At 35.9% G+C, this 27698-nt stretch overlaps 1 protein-coding gene across 4 annotated transcripts in view; it reads right to left on the bottom strand.

Annotated features, from left to right (window-relative positions):
* GRIN2B (glutamate ionotropic receptor NMDA type subunit 2B) overlaps positions 1-27698 on the bottom strand; it is a 640262-nt gene that overhangs the window by 271838 nt on the left and 340726 nt on the right. For 3 of the 4 annotated variants that reach the window (XM_074269120.1, XM_074269121.1, XM_074269122.1), the window contains one exon: positions 23078-23676. In XM_074269120.1, the coding sequence (XP_074125221.1) occupies positions 23078-23676 (599 nt within the window). Of the gene's footprint in view, positions 1-23073; positions 23677-27698 lie in introns of those variants that run through there. The other variant, XM_074269123.1, reaches the window with a different exon arrangement.

Here is a 27698-nt window from a genome sequence, read left to right as displayed (position 1 = left end):
GCCATGTTAGCTATAGCTCTATAAGTGTCCTATATAGTTAAAGATTACCAGACAAACATAACATTCCCATATTTGACATTGATATCTAAAACAAGGGTTCTATTGTTTGTTTTAGCCATTTTAAAGATCCCTCTGAGGTAGGATTTTCTTCCTGCAGGATGTCCTAAAAGTCTTAGTACAAGATTTCATTAAGGAGCCGAGGTATTTCAGGCGGCCCCAAATGTGAATCCTAGAGTTTGGGGAAGGACATGTGTTCTGGATTCATTTCCCCTGATCATTCAATAAAGACCAAATCTTAACGGGCCCTTCGGGCATGATGCAAAGTGCCATCTGTTCAGTCAGGCACTTTCGTGATAAATGTGGGAGAACTGGCTGGGTGGGTGTAAGATGAGGATTGAAACTGAAGGATAAAAATCACCTACTTCATGTGTGTGCCCGAAGGCTCCACCACAGCTCTTTCTTATAAAGCAGAACTCACCATAAATAGAAACAGGGCTGCATTGTTGAACAGAACATTTTCAGTGTCATGTAAATTCCTTAATCAAATAGATGGCATTGCCAATGGAATATCTGTGACACAAACCAGTGCCAACCTCCATGCCCTCTGACAGAAGACACTCGTCAAGTCATGAATGGCAAGACAACAACAATTATGTAACCAAACTACATGGCCCAGCCAGCATCCATTGGCCGCTAAAACTCAGGGAATTAGCACTTTTCTCAAACAACTCTCTAAATTTGCTTTTCATAGAAAGAAATCTCTAAACATCTGGGCAGACAACTGATACCAGATGTTCAAGGTAATTCTTTCTCTGGCTCTCATTCTGTGTCATCCTCTTTTAAAACATATTGCTTCTCCCTCCCCATAATTCTTTTCACTCTGAAATACTTTAAAAGGCAATTCCATTAAATGGAATAACACCGTAGTAATACAAAAAGAACCCATCATGTTCTGGTGCTAAAAAATGAACATTTCATAGACACTTACATTTTCCAAAATTTAGCAAGGCATTTCAATTTCTCAACAAGGGCAGCAGACATAAATGTGTCTGCTCAAGATCACTCATGTGTGGCTTGTAATGCATGTACAAGGAACTAAATAACCTTTTAAATTTAAATTTATTTTGATGTTTTTGTTAACAGGTGCACTTTTTTTCTAAATTATGACAAAAGGAACTCATCTTTCTGCATAGATACAAAGACTAACAGAATTAAGAGTATCAATTATGATTAACTGCCACAAAAAGTATATAAGTGGAATGTCCATATCCTTCATTTACTATCAGAATTTTAAAATTCTAATCTTTCTAGAACCTTCAAATTATTGTAGAAAAAATGCAAATTCAGACTATCAAAGAAAAAAAGTGAGAACAGAAGTGAATATCAGTTTTGCTATTTAATTCTTATGAGATGTTGAACAAGTCATCCTTCTGGGCCTCAGTTTTTCTACCTGTAAAATAAAGTGGTTAGGCTAGTTAAGACCTAAAACCTACCTAATATCGTATCTTTCTAGTTCACTGTCAAAATCATCCATGCTATTTATATGTTCCACTGATGCTCATAAATAAGTAATTAATTGTTTGATTTTATATTCTTCAATTGTTCTGCAGTAGTTTCATGAATATAAATCTTATCTCCCTGTTATATACTATAGGGAATAGATTTTATCTTTTTCTTAGGATTACACAGCAAGAACTAGAAGGGACCTCAGAAGAAATTTACTCCTCTCTTAGTACAATTAAGGAAATAGAGGACCAGTAAAGTTAAATGACCTGCTCAAGACCATACATATAAATGACAGAGGTGAGATTTGAACATGTGATTTAAGAGCCTTTGCTGTTTCTATTGTACCTGTTCTGGATTCTGGGTCATATGATAGAGAAAAAAATTAGCACTCAATACTATAGCAATGAAATTAGGTTAAAGTGTGAGAAATCCTTCCTGCTGAATGAAGCCTTAGTAACTGTTGACTGAGGGTCTACATATAAACAATCCTGGGTCTTCAGTAAGAAGGCTGGGATTGACCCTGAAGCTAGCTGGGTGACTCTAGGAAAATCAAATAGTCTTAATTCTATTCTCTAATTTACAAAATAGAGATAATAAAATTCAACACTAGCCATACTATAGTATAAAAAAAAGAAATAAAAAAGTATTGTGTAATATTCCCCACTCTAGGATTTCTGACAAGAAAACTCCAAATGTGATCACAGAAAGTTGGCCATGACTGAAACAAGTGAATAACACCTGGACTTGTGATTTCATGTAGGGGTTTATATATGAAGATTTCCTCTACCAATACAAATTAGTTACAATTCCGCAATGTTTAGATTTTGGGGAGTTGTCTGTGGAATCTTCAAGCTATAATCATGACAGATAATGATTATTCTTGGTTGTTTACACAGATTTAGAAGAATCACATTGATAGTCTGCTCCTAATTTAGCCCAGAAATGCTTCTTAATAAAATATACTATAAACTTCCTGATGGATAGATGACTCGGCAGCCCTGTATGAGAAGCCTGAATCCAGATCTTCCTGATTCCAAATCTGAGACTTTTGATGAATCACTCTCTTCTGGGGCTGCTCCCCCTAAACTTTAAAGCATTAAATAAATAAGAGATGTGGGGGGGAAAGTTTGGGAGCAGACAGTTCCTTTTCCGAAGAAAATTTTAACCCAACCACTATAACCAAGTTTTAATTTCCAAATTATTTCATTTACCATTTCTAACACTGATAAATGTACAATGAACCATTTGATTTTGTGTTCTTATTGAATTGTTCTGCAGTTGTTTCATGCATATAAATCTTGCTTCACTGAAATATTACAAAGTACCACAGGGAAAAGAATCTGAGATGGATCTCAGAAGCAAGTTCATGTCCAACTCTTTGTGTCTCCTTTGGGTTTTTCTTGACAAAGATACTGGAGTGGTTTGCCCTTTCCTTCTCTAGCTTCTTTTCCAGATGAAGAAACGGAGGTAAATGGGATTAAGTGACTTGCCCAAGGGCAGCCAACTAATAAGTGTCTAAGGCCAGATTTGAACTTGGGCCTAGATCTCTACCCACTGCACCACCCAACTACTTCTTGGATGCAATTTGTCTCTCTCATATTAACAGATAAGAAAATGAAGGCCCAATAAACTTAAATGACTTGTTCAAAATTTCACATGTAATAAACAGCAGAGGTAAGATTTGAACATGGGTCAAAAAGATTTGAACAATGACTCAAAGTCATTGTTATTTCTATTCTTCTGTTTTGCCTCTGTTATACCTCTGTTCTTCCCCTTTAGGGAAGGAGTGACAGAACACATAAAGGTCCTAGGTAACAGGGCCTGGAATTAGGAAGAGCTAAATTTAGATTTAACCAAAGACATTAACAGTGTGACAAGTACCTCAGTCTGCCTCAGTTTCTTCAATAGTAAAATAGAATACTGATAATAGCACCTACAACTAGGGTTGTGAGGATCAAGTGAAATAATATTTGTAAAAGGCTTAGGAGAATGTCTGGCACACAATAAGTACCTCTAAACTTCTTTCTTTACTTTTGGGCAATCAGATCTTTGCTAAATATTTACTTTCTTGATTCATAAAGGAAAAACAAGGTGAAGTCATTGATTGACACTATCCAGGGCTCATACAAAGGAAGAAAAGATGACACATTTAGAGATTTAGGAAATCATTACTTTGGGTCCAAAGGGAGTTAAATGTGAACCTTTGCATAGGTATTGGTAAGAATGCTCCTGTTGTTGCAGAAAATGTGAGAATCTTAATCTTTAGGAATATCTTAAGGCTTTTCTTAGAGGACATAGCCATTAGGGTCCTCTCTGAGTGAAAGGCCTGTGAAAAGCCCATTTTGAACTGGAATAACATCAGAGAGAACAGAAGGCCCTCCACATCAGCAATAGGAGTTACAGCCACATGGCTCTTCCTATTTTTAAACTTTTACAATAACTATGGAAACTATGCATGTGTGGCGACAAAAATGGAGGCATTATATTAAATTTTAAACCTTTTTTTGATGTTTTTAAAACACTAGAATTTTAAGACAATTAGATATGTTAAGTAACTGGTAAAGGATTTGGTAAAATAACAAACCTAGTGGATTGTTTTTCCTCCTTAACATCACCAGCTTGATTTTTCCAAGAAAGATTCCATTGTAACATAGAAGCTGTCTGAGTTAACAGAACAGTATGTGATAATTTTCACCAGAATTTTCACCGATTCTTATCTGTATTTTTTCATCTCCTGCTTATTTTGCAGATACTTACTTTATTCAGTTGCATTAAAATGAACTCAAAGTAACAAGGTATATCCCAGAGAAACCCTCTATCTTTTCTAAGGCCAAATAAAAAGACACTTTAAGATACTATACTATATGAACATTATGTTTCTTTCTCATCTTTCCCTATTCTTAGGTTAACAAGAGTCACAGCTTAAATCAAAATACCAAAAATTCAATTTCCCAAAGGACCAATGCAACAGGGAATATTTTTTGCAGCATAGGCAACGATACTTCCAGAATTTATTTCTTCAAGTTATAAATACAATATACTGATTACCCATAAGTCCTCACACAGGTTTAAAAGAATCATATAGATAACCTGGTCCTAACTTAGCTCAAAGACGATCATTTTAGCAAAGACTAAAAGATGTTACATTTCCATTTATATATATTCCATTCAAACCAGCAAAGGGAATGGGGAGCAGAATTTAGAGTAAAACTGAGGATAAGACCAAGTTACCTGTTGAGGTACATTTTAGGATAAAACTCATTACAGGGTGCAGGAATATCTATGGTCATTTCTAAAGTAACATATCTTTAGAGCTAAGAGGGATCTTAGAATTCAATTAGTTTATCTACCTCATTTTATAGACAGATTCAGTTGTACCACAGAGGTCTAAAAATTTGCCCAAAAATCACACAGGGAGGAGCAAGGCTGAAATTCAAACCAGTGGTCTTTAAAATATTTCCTAGATCATCATGTTACCCTAAGCTGATATACTATAGCCTTTTTAGGTTACATTTGGCAAAAAAGGCCTAAAAAGAAAGCTTAATGCCATGAGATGCCTTTGCAATACTGTTATTTAAAATAAAGGAATACTTTCTTCCTTAAAAGTGAAAGGTATATGCACGTATGTATAAAAACACATTTAGTTAGTGGAGTTGTGAAATGATCTAACCATTCTGGAGAGCAATCTGGAACTGTGCCCAAAGGGCTATCAAACTATACGTCCCTTTTGACCCAGCAGTGTCACTACTGGGTCTGTACCCTAAGGAAATCACAAAGGAAGGAAGAGGACCCATATGTGCAAAAATGTTTGTAGCAGCTCTTTTGTGGTAGCAAAGAATTGGAAAAAGAGTAGATGTCCATCAATTGGAGAATGGCTGAACAAGTTGTAGTACATGAATTTAAGGGGAATAACATTGTTCTATAAAAATGATGAGCAAGTTGATTTTTGAAAGGCCTGGAAAGATTTACATGAACAGATGGTGAATGAAATAAGCAGAACCAGTAATACATTGTACACTATACCAGCAAGAATGTGTGATGATCAACTATGAAAGGTTTGGTTCTTCTCAGTTGTTCAGTAATTCAAGGCAATCCCAATAGATTTTGGGCAGAAAATGCCACCTGCATCCAGAAAAAGAACTATGGAGATTGAATGTAAATAAACACATGCCATGTTCACTTCTTTTTTTTCTGTTTTTTTTTTCCCTCTCCCATGGTTTTTCCCTTTTGTTCTGATTTTTCTCTCTCAAAATGATTCATAAAGCAATGTGCATTAAAACAAATAAATTTTAAAACATACAAAAGCACAATAAATACACATATGAATACAGAATGATGATTAATTTATTTGTTAACATCACGGAATGAGAGACAATAACTATTTCTTAGAAAATAGAAAATTAATTTAATAATTTTGATGGAGTTCTTAATAAAAAGTACCATAAATTTTCCCACCTTCTTAAATAGAATATATTGAACTAAATTTAACTTTTTTCAATAATCCAAATCATTGTTATGCACATTTAATATTTTCTATCTCTACGCTATGCTATGGTTAAGCAATATCTTCAGGGAATAGTGATCTCTGTGGGGCTAATTGTGAAAGATATAGTAATGGCTAGAGAGCAAACCTTGGAGTCTGAGCACGATAGGCTTGAGTCCTAGACATGTCACTTTTTCTCTCAAGTACAATTCTAAGTAATTCTCTAAGATAATAAATTGCAGAGAAGGTGCTAATTTGCATTAGTATAAATCCTTCACTAGGACCTTTCTAAAGTAAGAGTTTTTTTAAAGTTTTTTTAAAAGACTAATTGTACCTAAACTAAGTAGCTTTGGGGCATTTTGATTTTTTTAATTCTTGTGTCTATATTTTATGCTATTTCAAGTTGTCAATTAGTATTTCTAGGGACTGTTGATGTCTTTCTTCCTTCCCCTTTAATAATAATTTCTTTCTTCAGCTTTAATCTACTTGAGCTAGAAAACAAGTTAATTAGAAATAGTTGAGTTAATTAGAATTGTATGTCAAGAAGAATATAGGATCCCTGTGAGAGTCTAAACTACAGTGAATAAAGTATATGAGCTTCACTGCATAAATTTTATGACATCTTTTTGAACTGTTCAAGAAATATTTTTGCTTCCTTTATGGATTCTGACGAAATTTTAAATTTAGGAAAAATTACTGACTCAGTTGAGATCTTCAAAAAAGTGATATAGTTAGCCTACATGCACATATTCATATTCTGATTACAGAATGACAAGTGTTGTATGCAACTTATTGACTTTTTTTATTGTTTAAAATAACACCAAGTATATATAATGGTTATAAAGAAGTTCATGTTCACTAATTTTCAAAAATTGATGACATAGATCAAAATGTTTTTTTTCAAGTCTCTTTAAACAAAATATCTTCCACACATATATTAAAATTACATAAGACTCAATGACAGTAGTTATTACAGTTCAACAATCTTATAAAACAAACAGACTTCAAGTTAGAGCTAAAACAGAGAGAAATAGGATCACATGATGATATCCAAATACTGTGCAGGTCCTTTTGCACAAACAAAAAAAAATCCTCTATTATTGCAAAGCTCTCCAGAAACTCTTCTTTGCAGATGTCACAGTACTAATTGCATTGAGCCCTAAAATGTTACAAAATCTCCTGAGTAAAATACACATTGATGCAAAAAGAGACTCAGTTAACCATTCACAGTGGGAAGGCAAAATGAATAAATAGTACACATCACCCAGATTATGATAAGCAGCAAGGCAGAAAACTAGACATGCAACGATTTATATGCAAAGGGAATAGATGGAGAAGATCCCATCTGGGAAATTGAACAATATATTCAAAAACCCCAAATTACCCAATGGTGATTTGAATCATTTTTTGCCTCTCTCTCTTACCTCAGTGTTCACTTGATGATGCTATAATAGCCATAAATCATGAAGTACCACAATCATAGAAGTGTTTGGATTACTAATAACTAAGCATCTATAGAAAGATGAACCAAGATATAAATAAGTTGGAGCATGCTAGTAACTTGCTTGTCAAGAAATGATGTATAATGGCATCATGGAGGACATTATGAGCAGAACTGTATGTGGTTTGTGCCCCTGTGAAAATGAGAGAGAAAAGATACTCTAAGTAGTTTTCTCTAACAAAGGTGTCTAAAGGAATGCCTCCAACATACTAAAAGGATCTACCTTGTAGCATTTATAGTACAGATGAGTTATTATTTATACTGGTACATGAAGTACCCATCACAATGAAACCATATGTCCTCCAAAAGATATATTATATATGTGTGTGTGTGTGTGTGTGTGTGTGTGTGTGTGTGTGTGTGTGTGTGTGTGTATGGAGAGAGAGAGAGAGAGAGAGAGAGAGAGAGAGAGAGAGAGAGAGAGAGAGAGAGAGAGACCTATAGATAGATATGTTTACATATTTATGTGTATGTAAGGAAAATATAAGAGCTGACTTGAAGTTTAACAAAAAACCTAAAATTTTGGCAACTGGTCCTATCACTTCCCAGGCAAATAGAGGCACAAGAAATTGAATCAGATTTTTTTTATTCTTGGGCTCAAAGATCACTGCAGATGGTGGCTTGCAAACCATGAAATTAAAAGACACTTGCTTCTTGGAAGGAAAACTACAGCAAATTTGGACAGCATACCAAAAAGCAAAGATATCACCTTTTCAATAAAGGTCCATAAAATGAAAACTATATTTTTTCCAATGTATGATTGTGAGAGTTGGACCATAAGAAAAGCTGCAAAATTGCCCTGTAAACAATGCTATGGAATTGTGCTGTTGGAATAGAATTTTGAGAGTCCTTTGGACATCAAAGAGATCACATAAGTTAATACTTAAAAAATTTAAACCCAACTATTCACTTAAATGTTAAATACTGAATCTGAAGCTTAAATAATCTGGCTATATAATGAGAAGATGGAACTCATTGGAAAAGATATCAATGTTGGGAAAGATTGAAGGAAAAAAGAAGAGAGAATGGCAGAAGATGAGATGGATAGATAGTATTATGGAAGCAATAGACACCAAAAATGAGCTTGCATAAACTTTAAGAGATAGTACAGAATAAAATGATCTAGTGTGCTGTGATCCATGAAGTAAAGAAGAACTGGACATAACTGAATATGAACCAAAAAAACCACAATATTTTCATGTATATATATGTATAAACATTTATATATGTATATATATATGTATGTATGTATGTATGTATGAAGTTTTACAAAAGAAATCTGATTCAAATGCCCTAATTTTCAAAAAAAAAAATGAAAAGAAGAATCACCACAGTAAGGGCCAATGATTTTAATTCCTAATAAAATTTCATAATGCATTATAAAAGGTATATTCAATGAACACCTAGAATAGGAAGTGATCACTAAAAGCCAATATGACTTCATCAGGAATAGATCATTTGAAACCAATCTTATTTCTTTTGAAATGGGGGAGGGGGGCAGGACAGTGAAATTTTGTAGATATAATTTACCTAGATGTTTGACATCTCCAAGTTATTACTGTGGAAAAGGACAAATATGGGCTAAATAATGACATACTTAAATAGACTTAGGACTGGCCAAATTGCCAGACCCAAACTGTAGTTCAGTGTTAAGCTGGAAGGGATTCTACAGTGAAAAGTCCTGTTACTTGTAGAAACAAAAGCAAGAGAAATAACTAATATGAATGATAGATTTAGGATTAAAAATAATCCTTAGGTTAGAACACTAGGAAAAATCAAATAAAATGGAATTTTAGAGGAATGAATACATCATCTTATTTGTTATTGCTTGATCCTTTCAATAATGCCTGAGTGTCATTTGGGTTTTTCTTGGCAAAGATACTGGATTGGTTTGATATTTCCTTCTTTAGCTCATTTTACAGATGAGAAAGTTAAGGCAAACAGGGTTAAGTGACTTGCCTAGAATCACACAGCTAGTAAGCCTCTGAGATCAGATTTGAACTCAGGAAGATGTCTTTCTGACTCCAGGCCTGATACTTTATTGTGCCATCTAGTTGTCTAAATTCTCTTATATATAGAAAAACAACAACCTCCCAGTCCAAAATAGGAGAATCATGGATTTAGAACAGTCTAAAAAAAGATCCGGGGTGGAGCAGAGTGGGAAGAAGGAATTTTTTTTTTAGTGGACTAAAAAGGTAGATGTTGGTCAGCAATGTAAGATAGCTACTAGGAAAGCTAGTGAAAACTTGAGTCATAGCTAAAGAAACAGTATCAGACAAGCAGAGAAGTGATATTATTCTATCTTGGTCACTCTAATTCTCATTGTGTTCACTTTAAGAAAACACATTTCAGGAAGTTCTCTAACAGGCTACTGGACTTCCAAAGGAGTACAATAAGAATTGTGAAAGTCCATAGGTCATGTTGTATGAAGAGCCACTGAAGAAATCACCAACATTAATAAAGCCTGGAGAAAAGAAGGGGTTGGGAACAAGAGAGTGGAGAATATTTAAAAGGCTTTCATGTGGGAAAAAGGGATTAGACCCATTCTGCTTCAGAAAGCATTAACACTTTCATACAGGGTAGAATGTCTCAGAGAGTCAAATTTCCTAAAAATTAGAATCCTCTAAAAGTAGATTAGGGTGCCTTGAACAGTAAAGCTCTCTCCCTCCCTGTCCCATTTCCACAGAAGGTCTTCAAGGAAAGCCTAGATAATCATAAGATCATGGAACCTATCACTGGAAGGAACCTTAGAGGTCATTTAATTCAACATGATCATTTTACAATTAAGAAAACTGAGGACAGAAAGCAAAATGACTTGATTTCAAGGTTATATTTCTGGGTAAACAATAGAATTGAAATTTGAACTTAAGTCATTTGACTCCAGAGCTCTTTCCATTAGACCCTTCCCTTCTTGATTGTTAAGAAAGACATTCTTATTCAGGGATGGGTTTAATAAACTGTTTTCAGGAGTCCTTTCCAACTCTGAGATTTTTGTGATATTCAAATCTATGCAATAATGAGCCATGTTATTATTCTGCACACTAGTTGGTTCCCTGTGGATTTTGTATTAAGCAGAGAGAGAAAATAAAATAAAATAAAATAAAAGGAAAACATATGGGTATGGTTGAGGGATTCAATCAGCACATTTTGAACTCCCTAGCCATATGAATGGCCATTTTATTTCACCTCTCTGAGCCTTGGTTTCTTCATTCCTAAAATAAAAGTTTAAGGTAGGGGATTCCTTAATGGTTCTTACATTATGTGACTATGAATGTTATTTAGTCATTTCAGTTATATCAAATTCATGACCCCATTTGGGTTTTCTTGGAAGAGATATTGGAATGATCTTCCATTTCCTTCACCAACCCAATTTATAGATGAAAAAATTGAGACAAACAGGGTTGAGTGACTTGCCAGAGTCACATAGCTAGTCACTGTGTGAGGCTGGACTTGAACTTAAAACTGATTCCAAGCTCAGAGCTCTATCACTCACTGTTCCACTTAGCAGCCTTGTAACTATGAATACTAACTGAATTTGGCACTTTCAATCAGACAACACACATGTATCAACTACCTACTATGTTCTAGGTACCCATTAAAAATTAATCAGACAACAAATATGTACCAAGTACTTACTATGTACCAGGTTCCTATTAAACTGGGAATATTTTGAAGGAACTCACAGCCCAATTGGGAAGACAATATGCAAACAATAAGTACAAAAAGATATATACAAAGTAAATCAGAGATAATCAATGAGAACAGGTAATAGAATAAAGATGGATTTTAAAAAGACCAGACTTAAAGAAAACCGGGAAAATTAAGAAGTAGCAGACTTTCAGACAAAGGAGACTATCAGTGAAATGTTCAGAATTCACATGTGAAGTTTCTCATGAGAGAAGAACAGCACAGAGCCTTGTATCATTATATTGATGAATACAGGGGAGTAGCAAGGAGGATTTTATATTTGATTCTGAATAGGAGGGAGATAAGGATACTTTTGAGTTATATTTTCTTTTGTATATATTTAATCTGTTCAAGGAAAAACTAAAGTCTTCAGTCACCAGGCTGTTATCAAACATCCAATAAGAAGAGCAATAATAATAGCTTACTTTCTATACTGCTTTAGAGTTTACAAAGTCACTTCCTCATTGTAGCCCTGTAAGGTACATAAGCACAGAGAAGTTAAATAACATTCATTAAATGGCAATTCATTAGGAGTAGATCCAGAATGGAACACAAGTCTTGTGACTCCAAATCAAACATTCTGGACCCTGTGAGGAGTTTGAAAAGAATCACTCTGAGTTATGTATCGAGGCTTCTGGAGACATTGCAGGAAGATGGCCAGGGAAGTGTCCTACTTTGAAAAGAGAAGGGACTTAAGAACTCAAAAAGTTGTATAAAAATATTTGGTAACTAATTCTACCTCCTTTATTGTATAGATAAATGTACTTTATTAACTGACACAGTCAGCAAAACCAAGAAATAAACAGGAGATATATTTTTGATAAAATTAAAAAGTTCATTAGAACTACTTCCAATTTATCCATTTTCTTAATCCTATCGAAAGCATAAACACTCTCACAATAAATGACTCAAGTAGAAGGACTGAGAAATTTAGGTTTATTTGAGAACTTTCAAAAGTACTGTTTCCTCTTGTATATATGTTGCATGCAAGGATCTTATCTACAACATACCCACAATGGTAAAAGATAATAATAAAGAAAAGGAAAGTGTTTCGGAAGGAAGGAAGGAAGGAAGGAAGGAAGGAAGGAAGGAAGGAAGGAAGGAAGGAAGGAAGGAAGGAAGGAAGGAAGGAAGGAAGGAAGGAAGGAAGGAAGGAAGGAAGGAAGGAAGGAAGGAAGGAAGGAAATAAGAGAAAGAGAAAGTATGAGCAATAAGGGAGGTGGATGAACAGCTCCCAGCCTGCTGCTGCTGGAAGCTGGACAAGAGTGAACAGATTTCAGCAGCAGGGATCTCTAATCTGTCAGCAGCAGTTACTCTGTGTGTGACCAGCCTGCGCAGCTAGAGGACCTGGCACTAACTAAGGCAAGCCAACCCCACCAGTCTCTCCAGGAAAAGAATGAGCCATAAACAAAATTTCAGCTTCAAGCTTCTGAAAAGCTAAATGGTGGCTGTTCATTATCCACTACCAATTCCTCGCCCCTTCCTTTTTCCAAAACAGAGTCAATTTGGGTTTTGTTTTGTTTTGTTTTGTTTTTTTGCAACATTAATTCATTATCACCTAAAAACTGATTCTTAGTCAAACTGTTTGAATGCCAGTTCTTCTAAGTTAAAAAAAAAAAAAAAAAACCTTCCTCCAGCCATGTTGAGCCCTAACATTATTTTGGAGAATTCTTCTGAGATGGAGATTACCATCATATAACTGACATAGGAATTCTGAGAGTGGGTATTGTAAAGCAGGTTATATTTGGGATATGTAGTCAAAAAACTCATACCTTTGAATCCACCTCAGACTACTCGGTATAAGATGCTTGATAAATCACGTAAGACTATTTCTTCTTATTTAAAATGGAATGGTAATAAATAGCACTTGATGAAGTGTTCTTGTGAGAATCAAATTAAACAATTTATACAAGATACTTTGTAAACTTTAAAGGGCTATATAAATGCCAGTTATTATTAAAACATATCAACAAACTCTCTTAATATAAGTATCAGAAAAGGTACTCATCTGCACTGGATTTTTTCTCATTTAGGAGTTTCCTATACCAATAAAATCACAGGTCCAATTCCTATTCACCACCTGTGATGTTCAGGCTAGAAGTACTATAAGACAGAATTACTGCCAGGAAAAAAAGTTACAATCTATTTAGCCAGTCTATCCAGACCCAATATAATTAGAGTTTTTTTTTTAAATTAACTATAATAAATTCATTCTTTGCCTCCCTTTCTCTGTCCCGATCTAGTCTTTTTTGTTATTGTTCACTGCAGTCTGACTCTTTGCAATCTCATTTACTTGGCAAAGATACTGAAGTGGTTTGCTATCTCCAGTTCTCCAGTTCATTTTACAGATGAAAAACTGAGGCAAACAGAGTTAAATGGCTCACTCACCAAGGGTCACACAACTAGTAAGTGTCTGAGACCAGATTTTAATTCAGGAAGATGAACCTTCCCAACTCCAGGCCTTGAACTCTCTCCACTGCACCACCTAATTGTCCAGTTGCTATCTTGAAATGATGGGTGGGGAGAATACAGATTTATAAGACTTCCAGCCAATTAAGAACATGTATTGAAGCTACCTCTTTTCCCCAATTCTATACCTCACCTTGCCTCCACATCATCCATTATTTGCAGGGGGGGAAGGGAGAGTTCCCAACCCTTGAAGGTAACCTTCTCCTTGCTAAAACCCTTGATCCTATCCATTCCCTTTTTTTCTAAGATGAGGTCCTTCCAATCATCCTCCTCTTCTTCAACCTCTTTATCCACTAACTCCTTGCCTATTGTCCGCAAATATGTTCAAATCTCCTTATTATAAGAAAATTCACTTAATCCTATAGTGCTTCCTCAAGCTATCATTCCATATTTCTCTACCTTTTTCATAGTTGAACTCTAGAAAATGCTTCGTACATTTATAGGATCATAGATTTTAATCTAGAAGGGTCCTTTGATGTTACCTAGTTCATCCTCCTAATTTTACTGATGAATAAACTGCGTGTCAGAGCAATCAGTAACCATATTCTATGTTAAAGTAATTTTCTCCATGAGTCCAACTTTCCTGATTGATGTCCACCTTTCCTAGACCACTATCTCAACCCAGACATCATGCTTTGTTTCATTACCTCCTCTCTAACCAATATAAATTATACCCTTTCTTCCCCCTCAAATGTCTACCACTCCCAGTTCTAGAATCATGATCAGATTAATTTTGTCATTGTTCTTGGCTGAAATATGTCAATCTACTCCACTTTAATCCTGCTCATCACCTGGGTAAATTTTCAGAACCAAGTGTTTCTCCTTGGTCAACACTCTACTATATGTGTTTGGGTTTGGAGGGTGTGGGGGGTAGGAACTGGTGGTTTTTTAACTCTTCCATTAGAATGTAAGCTCCTTGAAGGCAATTACTTTTTTTTTTTCTTTCCACTTGCATTCTTAGCATTTAGCATTCTGGCATATAGCTTAATAAATTATTTTTTAATCCTTCTTTTCCTCTTTCCTTCTATTTGTAATTAAAGCATTTACATCCCAATTTCCTATTCCTTTTCACAAAATCCTTGTTCCAGACAAGTTGGCTTTTCTCTTCCTTATCCATGACACTCCATCCTCATTTCTGCACTTTTATATAAGTGGTTGTTATCCACGATTTGAAAGCACTACCCTCTCAACTATGCCTTTTGAAATTCCTGTTTTCCTTCAAAGCCCAGGATAAATGTTATATTCTACAAGGCCCACAACGCCAATTTTTCTTTTTAAAGATTATGTCTCATTTTACCTAGACTGAATGGGCAAGTGTCACTAATGGGCCAGATTCCCTACGGATTGGCCCAGAAACTAACTTTTTTACATTTCTGCTGAGGCCAATTTGCCCTTATTTTAGACAAAATGTTGCCCTGTTGTTCCCAGGAAGTAACTTAATTGATGATGAACTTAGTGGAAATATTCAATTACAATTCAAAGATCTCTAGCTCAAGATCCATGAAACTCAGCTACCCTTGTAACTGGGATTAGAGGTATGTAGAACCATACCCAGCTACAGCAGATCTTTTCTGAGCCCCCAAATGTTAGTGCTTTCCCAAAATTATCTTCTTTTATGTAATCATTTCACATATATTTATATAACACTAATTTCAATAAATATATATGAGCTGTTACCCTCAATAGAATGTAAGTCTTTGAAGGTGAGAGCTATTTCTTTTTTCTCTTTGTATCTTTAGTCCTAGCATAATTATTAGCACGTAAGAGATACTTAATAAATATTTGATTGATTGTTTCTTATCCTTCCTGGCCCTCTAGCCCCATTTGACTTCATTGACCATCTCTCTTTCTTTCTTGATTTTTCATGAGAGTGCTTTTAAATTCTCTTTCTACCTCTCTTTAGATCCTTTCCCATCTCCTTTCATGTCCTTCTTCCTAAGCATGAATATTTCCCAGGGCTCTTTCCTGAGTTTTCATCTCTCCTCTTCCTTCCCCATCTTGGTAATCATTCCATAGCCTCCCCAAAGTAGTATCATAGCCATGGACATGACTCTCATATCTATATTTACAAACCTCATCTCTTTATTAATCTTACCCTTATCTGTCTGCTGTATACCTCTTCTTATATACCCCATAGGCACCTCAAACTTATTTTTGTTGTTCAGTTGTTTTTCAGTTCTTTTAAACTCTTTGTGACCCCATTTAGGGTTTTCTTAGCAAAGATACTAAAGTGGTTTACTGTTTCCTTCTCTAGTTTGTTTTATAGATGAGAAACTAAGGGGAAAAGTGGCTTGTCAAGGGTCACACAGCTAGTAAGTGTCTGAGACCAGATTTGAACCCACAGAAGTGACTATTAAGAGGTAGGGCTTCCAACAATACTAGGGTTCATCTTCTCTAAGACTCAACTTGTATGTCAAGCAGAAGTAAGATTCCTCTGTGGAGGGAGTCTCCAGGTCATCTCCTTCCTAGACTGATGCTGAAGTTACTTCTATCTTTGCTTCCTGTTCCCTTCTCTCTTTATTCTACCAACTCACACCCTTTCTTTACTGAAGCTACTCTTCGACCTCCTGCTCCACACACACAGGATGGTACACATTCTACTCTGACCATTCTTTTTCTTTTTTTCTTTATTATCAACCATGTTTTATAAAATGTTTCACATGCCTTTTCCACCAGAGCACACACATGCTCATGCCTACAGACACACTCAATATTCCACCCAATACCAAATCTCTTCAGTGGGTGTAAGACTCCCTTCCCTACATCACAGGCAAGTTTAGAAATCTAGAAATGGGCTAGAAAATGAAGTATTACATTAAGGGGAAACCATTTATTTTGGTTGGAAACAATGTATATTTGAGAATACTTGTAAAGTTTAAAAGAAAAGTAATAGAACTTAACTGAAATAACGAATATGAATACATCGTCATTATATGGGAAATGGGAAAGAAATAAAGAGTAAAAAGCCGTGAATCCTTAGAAAAACCATGTACTGAGTTTTCAAAGAGATGTTTCTCTTCTTTTTGTTCCAATTTTTATCTTGTTCCCTCCCTCTCTTTCTGGTAGTTTACTAGTTTGTTTGTTTGTTTGTTTGTTTTTTCTAATTCTCCTCGATTTTTGTGTGCTATTCGACTTAGCAGATAGTAAGCACAATCTATGAAACTTCCGAGTTGCACAATAGATAAATTGAAGAGGATGTCGGGGTATACAAAGGCTTCCAGATAGCGTTCCTCAAATAGTGAGTTACTTTGGTGCATTTGAAATAAGACTCAATTTACTTAAAAAAAAAAAAAAAAAAAGGAAAAGAAAAAGAAAAAAAAAAAACCACACACACACAATGTTCCTATTCGCTTGTATGTAAAACATATATTACATAAAATGAGGTTTACCTGTAGTACACAGTCTTACATATACTTAACACTCAATAAACATTTAATAATAACTATGAAAGGGCCAAGCAGAGATTGCCTACATTGTCTGGGAACTAATTGACTCAATCCCTCATTTATTTTTACACCTTTCAGTGCTTTCAACTGGGTCTCCCATGGAAATGATCCAGTTTTTAATAGTTCTAAGAAGAGGAGTTACCGCTAGATTTTAGAGCCCTTTTTCATGGTATCCTGTCCAAACAAGATCTTAATTCCTTTTGTCCTGTCATTTTGATACCAGATATTCTCCATATTACCCCAAAGCAGAAATAATAGGAAGATCCTGGCCAATCCAAAACATCACAGTCCAACAAGTGTTCAAGTGTGTATTCAGAATACAGAGAAGAAACCAAAACATTATCTATCATCAGCAGGATTACATGGTTACATTCTACTAGTAAAGATGAGTTGGTAGTACTTGGTGATAAAAATATCATGCAAACAAACACTTTAAGAAGGGAGAGAGAATTAACCACTAGGAGAATCAAGAAAAGTCTTTTCTAGGAGACAGCACAAAAGCTAAGATTTGAGGAACACTAAGAGATAAAAGTGCATGAGCAGCAAGTATTGCAAGTATCCCCCTACCTGCAGAAAGAGACACAGAGCAGTCCAGAGTTTGACTAAAAGCAAGTAGTCCAGTTTAGCTAAAAGGTAGAATTTTGGAAGGAAGGAAGGTACAAAAAACCTGGAGAAGTAAACTGGAGGCAGATTGCAAAGTAACTTTAAGTACTAAACTGACACTTTTTTTTTTTAAATCTAGAGGCAATTAAGAGCCACTGAAGAGAGGGTGACATAGTCAAACCTGTATATTGATAAAAGTTGATGGCCAAGAGGAGAAAGTATTGGAAAGAAAAGAGAATGGGAGAAAGGAGATGAAGAGGCTATTGAACCATAATTCAGGGGAGAGGTAATGATGGCTTGAATTAGGATGATAGCCACATGTGTAAAGAAGTAGAGGCCTGATGAAAGGGAGTGGGAGTGGAGGGGAAGCATAGGGAGGCAGAGAAAGAAAAAGAAACAGAAAAACAGAGCGATTGTAATGGTGGTTTTTAATACTACTTGGCAAAACTTTTATAAATCTGGAAAACAATTTGGAATCATGCTCAGAAAATTAACAAATTTTGCTTACCTTTCAATCCAGCTATATACTACTATTAAATCTCTGCCCATAGAAATCAAAGAAAAAGGAAAAAGACCCATATGTATGAAATATTTATAATAGCTCTTCTGTTGGTAGCCAAAACCTAAAACTAAAGGAAAATCATCATATTGGGAAATGGATAAATAAATTGTGCTAATAATAAGCTTTCACATAATGATTTAAGGTTTGCGATGCATTTTGTATTTATCTATATGAGTGTAATGGAATATTATTATGCCATAAAAATGGTTAAAAAATGGAACTGATTTCCACTTTCCCAAAAGGAACTGGGAAGATATTTGTTGCTGTTCATCCTTTATTCTCGAAGAGGACCAATGACAACAGGAAAGTGATATCTTGTCTTGAAAGTACATTAGATTTAAGTGAGGTAGGGTCATCAGGCTCTCCAGAACTATCTGAATTGAACTGCTGGAGAGTGAAATAAGCAGAAGTAAGAGAAAAATTAACACGGTGGTTACCACATTGTTGAGAGAAAAACAATTTTGAAAACTGTAGATCTCTCTGATCAACATAAACATTAATCACAAGTCCAAAAGAATGAAGATAAAACACACCAATCACCCCCTTTCAGAAGGTGATAATCTTAAAATGCAATGTGATATATATTTTCAGACATGATTTATGTGGGTATTTGTTTTGACAGACTATGTAGAGATGTATTGAAGGATTTATTTTCTTTTTTTAACAAAATTTTCTCAGTGGGGTGAGCAGTGGTAGGAAGAACCAATTACTAAAAAATAAAAACTTGAAAAAGTTAAAAAAAAATAAAAAGTCTATTGAGAGATACAGAGAAAGAAAAATTTAGGGGTACTTTGAGGTTGAAAATCTGGATAGCTAAAGGAATGAGATATTCTCAAAATACATAGTGAAGTATGAAAGCAGGATGGTTTTAAGGAGATAATGAGTTACATTCTGAACACAATGAATTTGCTGTGACTCTAATATATTTAGCTGGAAATGTCCAACAGAACATTTGTAATATGAGATGAGGGCCCAGGAAAGAGACCACTATTGGATATGAGAGTCATCTGCAAAGAGAGGATAATTGAACCCATGGGAGTTGATGAGTTCATCAACAAAAATGGGGTGGTGTAGAAAGAGAGAAGAGAAGAAGCTCCGGAATATATTTTGGGGATATCCATGTTTAGGGAGACAGAATATGGCTAATTCTCCAGCAAAGAAGATTGAATTGGATGATGAGGTTCAAAGTCAAATAACATGATGTTGAAAAGTAAGAAGAGAAGAAATGGTGGGAAATGTGTAAAGATAAGAGTGACAGATTGTTTTAAATGTACTTATGATAATGATAATTAACATTACATAATGTATTAAAGTTTGTAAAGTTCTTTACATGTTATCTCATTTGATTCTCCAAAAATCCTCAAAGATATGTTATTATTATCACCATCTTAAAGATAAGGAAATTGAGGTACAGAAAGCTTAAGTAACTTGCCCAGAATCAAATAATTCTGACTAAGACAAGATTCAAACTTAGAAATTGGTGATTCCAAGTGCCATTTAGCTGCCCAGGTAACAAGTATAATGCTATTCTTAATTCAGAACAATAAGGAGTTTAAAAATAATCAACATAAAATAGATGAAACATTTCAAATCTCTTAAAGAGAATCTTCCCTTTCTGCTAATTTCAAAAGGATAACTATAGAAAGAGTAGGAATATGGAGCCCTTATGCCAATAGAGTCCTGAGCTAACTGGAAGATGAGTGACATAAATAGATTTATACACAGCATTAGAGAATATATGAGAGAGAGAATAATCATTAATTGGTCCCTGAGGAAGTGATAAAGTGAAAATATAGACAACAACTACTAACAGCTAATAATTTTCCCCTAGCTCAAGGGGATAAAGATGAATCTGGACGTTTGACCTAATCATTTCCAAAACAGTTTTATATTATGTGATATAAAGGTTCTTTCAGACCACCCTCAGGTTCTAATAAAAATTTTCACCTGGAGATAGATGGGATAAGGAATTCCTTATCATTTTCAATCAAATTATATTCTCAACAGGGAGTCAAAGACTCAGCATGAATCAGGCAATGGTGTGTTTTTATACCATGTTTACTAAAAGGACAAGAACAAATGCACCATATTTATCAAAACCAAAAGAAGTATTCAAGCTTTTTTAATAACTAGTTCAGACAGACTATATCTGGTGAAATGTTCAGACATAACTAAGTCTAGCTGGTAATGCTGCATAAACGTATGGAATAAATCTATAAATCCAACTCATAAGGATTCTAGGCTGATATGTTGTTCCTTGGTCACAACAAATGGAAACAATACATTTTAAATACCCTCTTAGAGTATGAAGTATCCATCATTTTTTAAATAAATCTTTAATCTTCCTTCAGTAATAAAAGAAGCCAATCCCTTCAAGTACTCACCTGTATCTTGGATTTGGAATTCATATAAAACCCATGAAATTTCACATAACTCCATTTGTCATGAAGATTTAAAAAAAAACTAATATGGAAATAAACACGGCTTGATCAACTATCAGTGTACCTGATAAAGATGCCAAAAAGCTGGCAATATTCTTAGCAAGAGAGGGAGGAACCTTTCCCAACACTGACCCCTGATGTCATCAGAGGCTTGAGAGGTTCCTTCTAGGGAGGACCCAGAAATATTTATAAACCGTTTGCAGCAGTTTTAGCTTCAGCATGTTTTCATTATAGCTATCTTTCTTGGATTTTTGGTTTTTTCTTTAAAAGAATACTAGTCACAGCCCAGAAAGAGTAGAGTCCTAATATGGCTAGGTATGATGTAAGCCTCTGGTAAGGTGGTCAGATAGTATGAGCAGCAGTATCTGTTCAGTTCCCTAGTGTCTACAAACACATGATGTATGTTTCTTTTATCTCCTAAATGTATTCTTTCCTTATCTTGGATGAATGGTCCAGAGACCAGATTATAACCTCATGATCTCTGAAAAGTCAGAGGAACCATCAGAAATGCAACAATCAGAATTATTAGCAGTCTGCTAGTAGTGATAGCAGCTAATCCACTGAGGAACCAGTGCTAATTTCTTGTCTTTGGCCAGGAGTCAACCAACGCAGAAGTCAAAGTATCATGTCCTGCTAGCAAGGGAGTGACTTGTCCATAAGCTATGGCACACCAGAAGTGAATTTACTGGAAATTCTTAGGAAGAGAGGAGAAGAAAAACTAAAGAACTCCCAACCTAGGAGTTACACCCAACCCCATGTGTACATTCCCTATAGATGTATGGTACCTCTGGCTTCAAGTTTAAGCCTTTTCTCTCCAGGAGAAAAGGTATTGTGTATTCATAGGGTGTCCCAGAACTCTTAGTGAAAGTTGATATTTTAATAAGTGAATTAAAGCTTAAAACTTCAATAAGACCTTTGGGATACTCTGCATAAATAGAACGGAAAATATGCACAGGGCTGGGGCAGGGAAAATGTTTCTACCCCAACAGATTTCCCAGAGGAGGATGTGCTCCCACTTGGTGGAATGGAGGGTATTTTTGTACTTCTATTCTTGATACTTCTCATTAATTTTTTTTGGAAAAAGCCTGATGTCAGTTGATTAATAGTGAGGAGCACCTGGAGAGGGTACTTGTGAATTATAGTATTTGATGAGCCAACCTCCCAAGGATTACACTTCATACCTTGAGAGAAAAGATAGGTTGCCCTCTATGAGCTGTCTCACCAAAAGAATTGAGAGTTGGGGAGAATAAGTCCGCTGTAGCAGCTTATGAAACAAAATGAAGACTTTCATTTCTATACTCAGAGGCTTTAGGATAGAAATAAATAGTCTTAACCTATCTGTAGGATTTAAGGTAATAGCTACATGATTCCTTTATGATAACTCCTATAGGATTATTTATATATAACAAGAAGCCATTTTATGTGTGAAATATCTTGAAGCCAGATTGAGAGAAAAGAATGGAATGAAGAAAAAATCCAATAGGATTTTTAAAATAGAATTATAACATAATAGAGATCATAACTGAATATGATAGTACAAGGAGGTATCAGATAGGATAACTCATAGCCACAAAGGGTACCGGGATGAATTATTCCAACTTAGATATACAATAATGGGGAAGAACCTGACCTGAGGTACAGATAGCGTCTGTATTATGAAGAATGATCACTATGTCAGTATTCTAGCAAAAGCACTGAATGCCACGGCCTTTAGTGATGGCAAAAGTTCTAGCCCGTTTGTATGGAATAAGTGAGCAGAAACAATGGAGCCCAGCAGGACAGCAAGGACCCCACTCGCCACAACCTGCGTGATTTCTTACCTTTCCAGAGCACACCCTCACATGCCACAGAACCTTCCCAAAGGGGGTCACTGTGTTGTCTGTTTTCTGTGTTGTAGGAACTAATACCAGGTGAAAGGGCCTTCCTCAGGCTAGAGTGAAAGCAGGGAACCCAGCTGTCCTGGGGCCTGCTGCAGCGGAGGAAGTACTGGCCTCCCAATATACCAGCCCATTTCTGTGAGGGGAGAATACTGTCGGCATGCCCACAGACCTATGTATCACCTGCTCACCATTCACCCATCATATGAGGCATTCCAGAGGAAACAGTGGATTGGCCTTCTCTCGGCTCCTCCTACTTGGGGCATACTGCTACACCAACAACCAAGGACACTTGGAACAGAAACACAAAGAAGCACAATTTGGATCAGAATCACCCCCGCCATTCATTGTTCTAGGCCCTCAGCCCAGTCACCAGCCTCCAACCCACTGCTACCTTGTCCTGCATTTCTCTCTGTTTCTGAAATTCCACACCATTCAATTCACATTTTTGAAACCCAGCCCTTCCTCCCCCCTCTGATTGTATCTGGCTCCACGCTCTTACCTATTTAGCATATTGGACTGGTAGATTCTCTTCTCATGGGTGTTGTAACAGCTGCTCTTGGGCTCAGGGATGAAGCTGTGCTCAGAGAGCATGTCCGAAGCGGCCGTGGTGATTATGGCGATCCCATCCCTCACCCTGGCAGGAAGGCCGTAATCCCACTCGTCGTAGGACACGGAGATGAGCCCGGTGGGGAACTCTGAGGGCACCGTGTCCGTGTCCCCCGCCACCAGGCTGGGCACAATCCACGTATAGCCATAGCCAGTCAAGCCTACAGAGTTAGCCACTTCAAAGATATAGGTCGCTTCCTCCTTGGTGCAGTAAAGAAGGATGATGGGACTCTGAAGCTTCTTCAGCTGGTTCTGGATCTTGGAATCTCCATCATCCAAGCTCATGTCAAGCAGCAGGACCTCCTCTAGCTCCCAACCCACAAAGCTGTTCTCAATCGTGCTGCGGACCTTGTTGACAAAGTCCTGGTATCCGGGGAAGTAGGTGGTGACGATAGAAAAGATGTACCAGTCGTACTCCTCCATGATGTTGAGCATTACGGAGGCTTGCTGTTCAATTGATGGGCCAAATTGAAAGAACATGGAGGAGTCATCCTAAATGGGACAAAAAAGAGAGAAATCAGATAAAAGAAATCAAGTTCTGAGCCAGGATAGCAAGGATAACAGAGAGAGGTTGGGGGGAAGAAGGGGGAGAAATAGGAGACTCATCTCCAAAACCCTTTTGTATTGTCTTTGAGATTGGGTATGTTTAGAATCAGAACTTTATTAATGACACCTATACATGACAGAAACTTTACATCCTCAGACAATATGATGCTCCTTAAAAACCAACTATAATGCTTCATCTGAACCTGAAATAATCCAAAATGTCTTTTAACTACTTGGCAGAAACCTACTACCATCACTGATCTAAAATATCTTTGAAAACAGATGGTCACTGTCATAAAGTTGATCTGACAAAGTTTCTTGAACCCCAGCCTGCATTCATCCCTTATGAGTTGCAAGGAAAAAAGGAAAAGAAGGCAATATATATATATATATATATATATATATATATATATATATACATATATATATATCTTTCACTGTGTGTGTGTGTGAATATATATATATACAGAGAGAGAGAAAACATATATATATAGAGAGAGAGAATATGTATATATAAAGAGAGATAGAATATGTATATATAAAGAGAGAGAATATATATATGTATGTATATATAGAGAGAATATCTATCTATCTATCTATCTATCTATCTATCTATCTATCTATTTATATATATGGAGAGAGAATATATAGAGTGAATATATATATGTACATATATATATATATACACACAGAAAAAAAGAGAGAGAGAGAGATCTTGTAACTTAAAGGTTATTCTAGCAGGGGGAATGCTGGATACAGTGTTGTTTTGTTTTGTTTTGTTTTGTTTCCTGAGGCTGGGGTTAAGTGACTTGCTCAGGATCATACAACTAGGAAGTGTTAAGTGTCTGAGACTAGATTTGAACTCACATCTTTCTGATTTCAGAGCTGGTGCTCTATCCACTGCCCCTGGATCCACTTTTCACTGCTTTGTGGGAGCCAATTGATAAATTTTCAGTATGAGCATTTACACCTTGAAAATACACAATGCTTCAATTTGGGGTTTGACTTATTGTTTTGTTGCTTTTTAAATGTTAAAAAGTAATAGAAAAAAATTTAATAATGCCATTTAAGCTTAGAACACATTTTTAGTCACTTTATCAGTACACAAGTATTTCTAGGTAACATATTTAAGTTTAAGTAGCTGCCATCAAGGAAATTGTGCATAGACCCAGTGATTAGTGGACTACTATTTCATATTAGCAATGGGCAGCTAGATGGCACAACAGATAGAGTGCTGGATCTGGAATCAGGAAAACTCATCTGCCTTGGTTCAACTCCAAGTCCAAATACTCAACTTGTTATATGATCCTGGGCAAGTCACTCAACCCTGTTTACCTCAGTTTCCTCATTTGTAAAATGAGCTAGAGAAGAAAATAGTGAACCACTCCAGCACATTTGCCAATAAAATCCCAAAACGATTCATGAACAATTGGACACAGCTGAAAAAATATCTTAGCAACAACAAATTCACATTATTTAGGCGCAGATTTCTAAGAGAAGCAAAAGCATAATGTTTGATCTCTTTATCAGCACATCCTCTACAGAGACTAAAACTGCATATAACAAAGTAATACAGGTTTTATTCACTCAATACTTTTTACTTATAGCAAGATTCAAGATAGTAAACACTTGTTTTTCATTCAGTTGTGCTCTTTATGACTCCGTGAACCATAGCATATCAATAAGATCCAAAGGATTTTCTTGCAAAGATATTGTATTGTTTCCCATTTCCTTCTCCATTGAATTAAAACAGAGTTAAGTGATTTGTCCAAGGTCACAATTCTAGTAAATGTCTGAAGCTCATTTGAAGTCAGCTCTTCGTGACTCCAAGCCCAGCACTCCATCTACTGAGCTATCCAGCTGCCTCTAGCAAACAACTAGAAACTACTAATTAAATATCTTTGTCAAAATACCCAATTATTATGTAGCTGCTTATTGGTATTTACTTTAGCTCATCCACAGAGTTACACTGGCTACCTACTTTCCTGTCAACTTTAAACATTATTTATTTTCTTCCACTGAAGAAGAGAAACTTTAAAATTCTACTAGTACAAGCTGAACTTGGCACACTTGGATCCTATTATTTTTGTCTCTTTCTATAATACTCAAAGAATATAAGGTTTTCATGCTCTTGGTACCACTTCAAAATAATACAGATCACAATACTCTATAAGTCCTAGTCACCTCTTCATAAGTTGTTGATCAAATGCATAACAATGAACATCCTTTACTCATGAGGAAGAAGGAGGGAAGGAAGGAAAGGAAGAAGGGAGAGAAGGAAGGAAGGAAGGAAGGAAGGAAGGAAGGAAGGAAGGAAGGAAGGAAGGAAGGAAGGAAGGAAGGAAGGAAGGAAGGAAGGAAGGAAGGAAGGAAGGAAGGAAGGAAGGAAGGAAGGAAGGAAGGAAAGAAAGAAGGAAGGAAGGAAGGAAGGAAGGAAGGAAGGAAGGAAGGGAGGGAAGCAGGGAGGGAGAAAGGGAGGAAGGGAGGGAGGGAGGAAGGAAGGAAGAAAGGAAGGAAGGAAGGAGGGAGGGAGGGAGGAAGGAATTATTCAACATTTTCTATGCCAGGAAGTATACTAAGCATTTTACAAATATTATACCATTTGCTCCTCATAACAACTCAAGACATAAAAACCTGGGAAGTGTTTACTATTACTATCCCTATTTTATTGTTAAGGATACTGAGACAGACAGAAATTAAATACCTTGCCCAGAGTCACATAATTAAGAAGTATATGAGGCTGGTTTTGAACTCTAGATGCCATATTGCATCTTTACTGTACTGACTCAGTTATGTGACGTACATTTGCAGTCTTGTATACTTGGTGGGACTTCCAAAGCTTGCAGTCTATTGTTGGAATAACTTTTGAGTCATTGCATTTTCATGAGAAAACATAAGACTAAAACTCATTGCTAAAATCTAATCTAAATCCATATTTCTAAATCCAAAAATCTAAATCCATAAAACAATGGTTTCAACACCTCTGTTAGATCATACTCATTTTCCTGCTTTATGTTTTATTTATATCCTTTCTTAGTTCAGGTCTCTACCCTCTCTCATGTGACTCTTTTGCTCAAAAACCTTCATTTACTCCTTCCTGCATATATGATCAAAGAGAATATCCTTAGAATTGTCCTGGTATATTAAAACCTCCACTATCTGTCTCTAACCTAACTTTCCAATATTATTTCACATTGCTCTATTGCTTATCAACTGTTGCTTGGTCTTATCCAACATACTCTTTTTCTTATCTTTCTGATTTAAGCAGTCTACCCCCAAGGCCTGGAATGTACTCCCTCCTCATCTCTGAATATTAAAATTCTTTCTTTCCCTTAAGACCAATGTGTCTTAAGACCTTAAGGCTATGTACCAATGCACATAAGCAATTGTTCTGCAACTGTAATATTAGAGAGATTTCTGGGTCACTGAGAAATTGAATGACTTGGCCAGGGGCACACAACTAGTATGTACTTATGGCAAAAGTTTAACCCAAGTCTTCCTGACTGAAACTGGCTCTATCTACCCCCTATTAAGTTGGGAAAGGAAGCAAAAGTTGCCATAACAGCAATATTCGGTAATAAACTTAATTACTAATAAACTTAGACCCCACTCAAATATGCATCTCTGATGAACATTAATGTCTATGACACTGGCCATCTCTCATTCTATAAAGCTTAATCGATAATTGTTGGCAAGAACTTCAAAGGACAATTATTTAAAAGTTCAAAGATTAGGAAAACTAATGAAGGCCTCAAATATTTTGCTCCCTATGACCATTTTTATGATCATACTAAAGAGACTCAAATGTGAAGAGAGCTATATCAGTTAGTCAAGGATAATTTATTAATTATTTACTGTGTCCTAGAGACCACACAAGGGAAAAAAAAAAAAAAAAAGTTCTTGCTCTAAGAGACTTACAGTCTAAGTGTAAGTAGAAGTTTTTCATATTATGTTATCCTACAACTGTT

This window comes from Sminthopsis crassicaudata, chromosome 5 (genome assembly GCF_048593235.1).
Source record: "Sminthopsis crassicaudata isolate SCR6 chromosome 5, ASM4859323v1, whole genome shotgun sequence".
In the NCBI taxonomy this organism is placed as follows: domain Eukaryota; kingdom Metazoa; phylum Chordata; class Mammalia; order Dasyuromorphia; family Dasyuridae; genus Sminthopsis; species Sminthopsis crassicaudata.
This window is presented reverse-complemented; position numbering and strand designations above follow the sequence as displayed.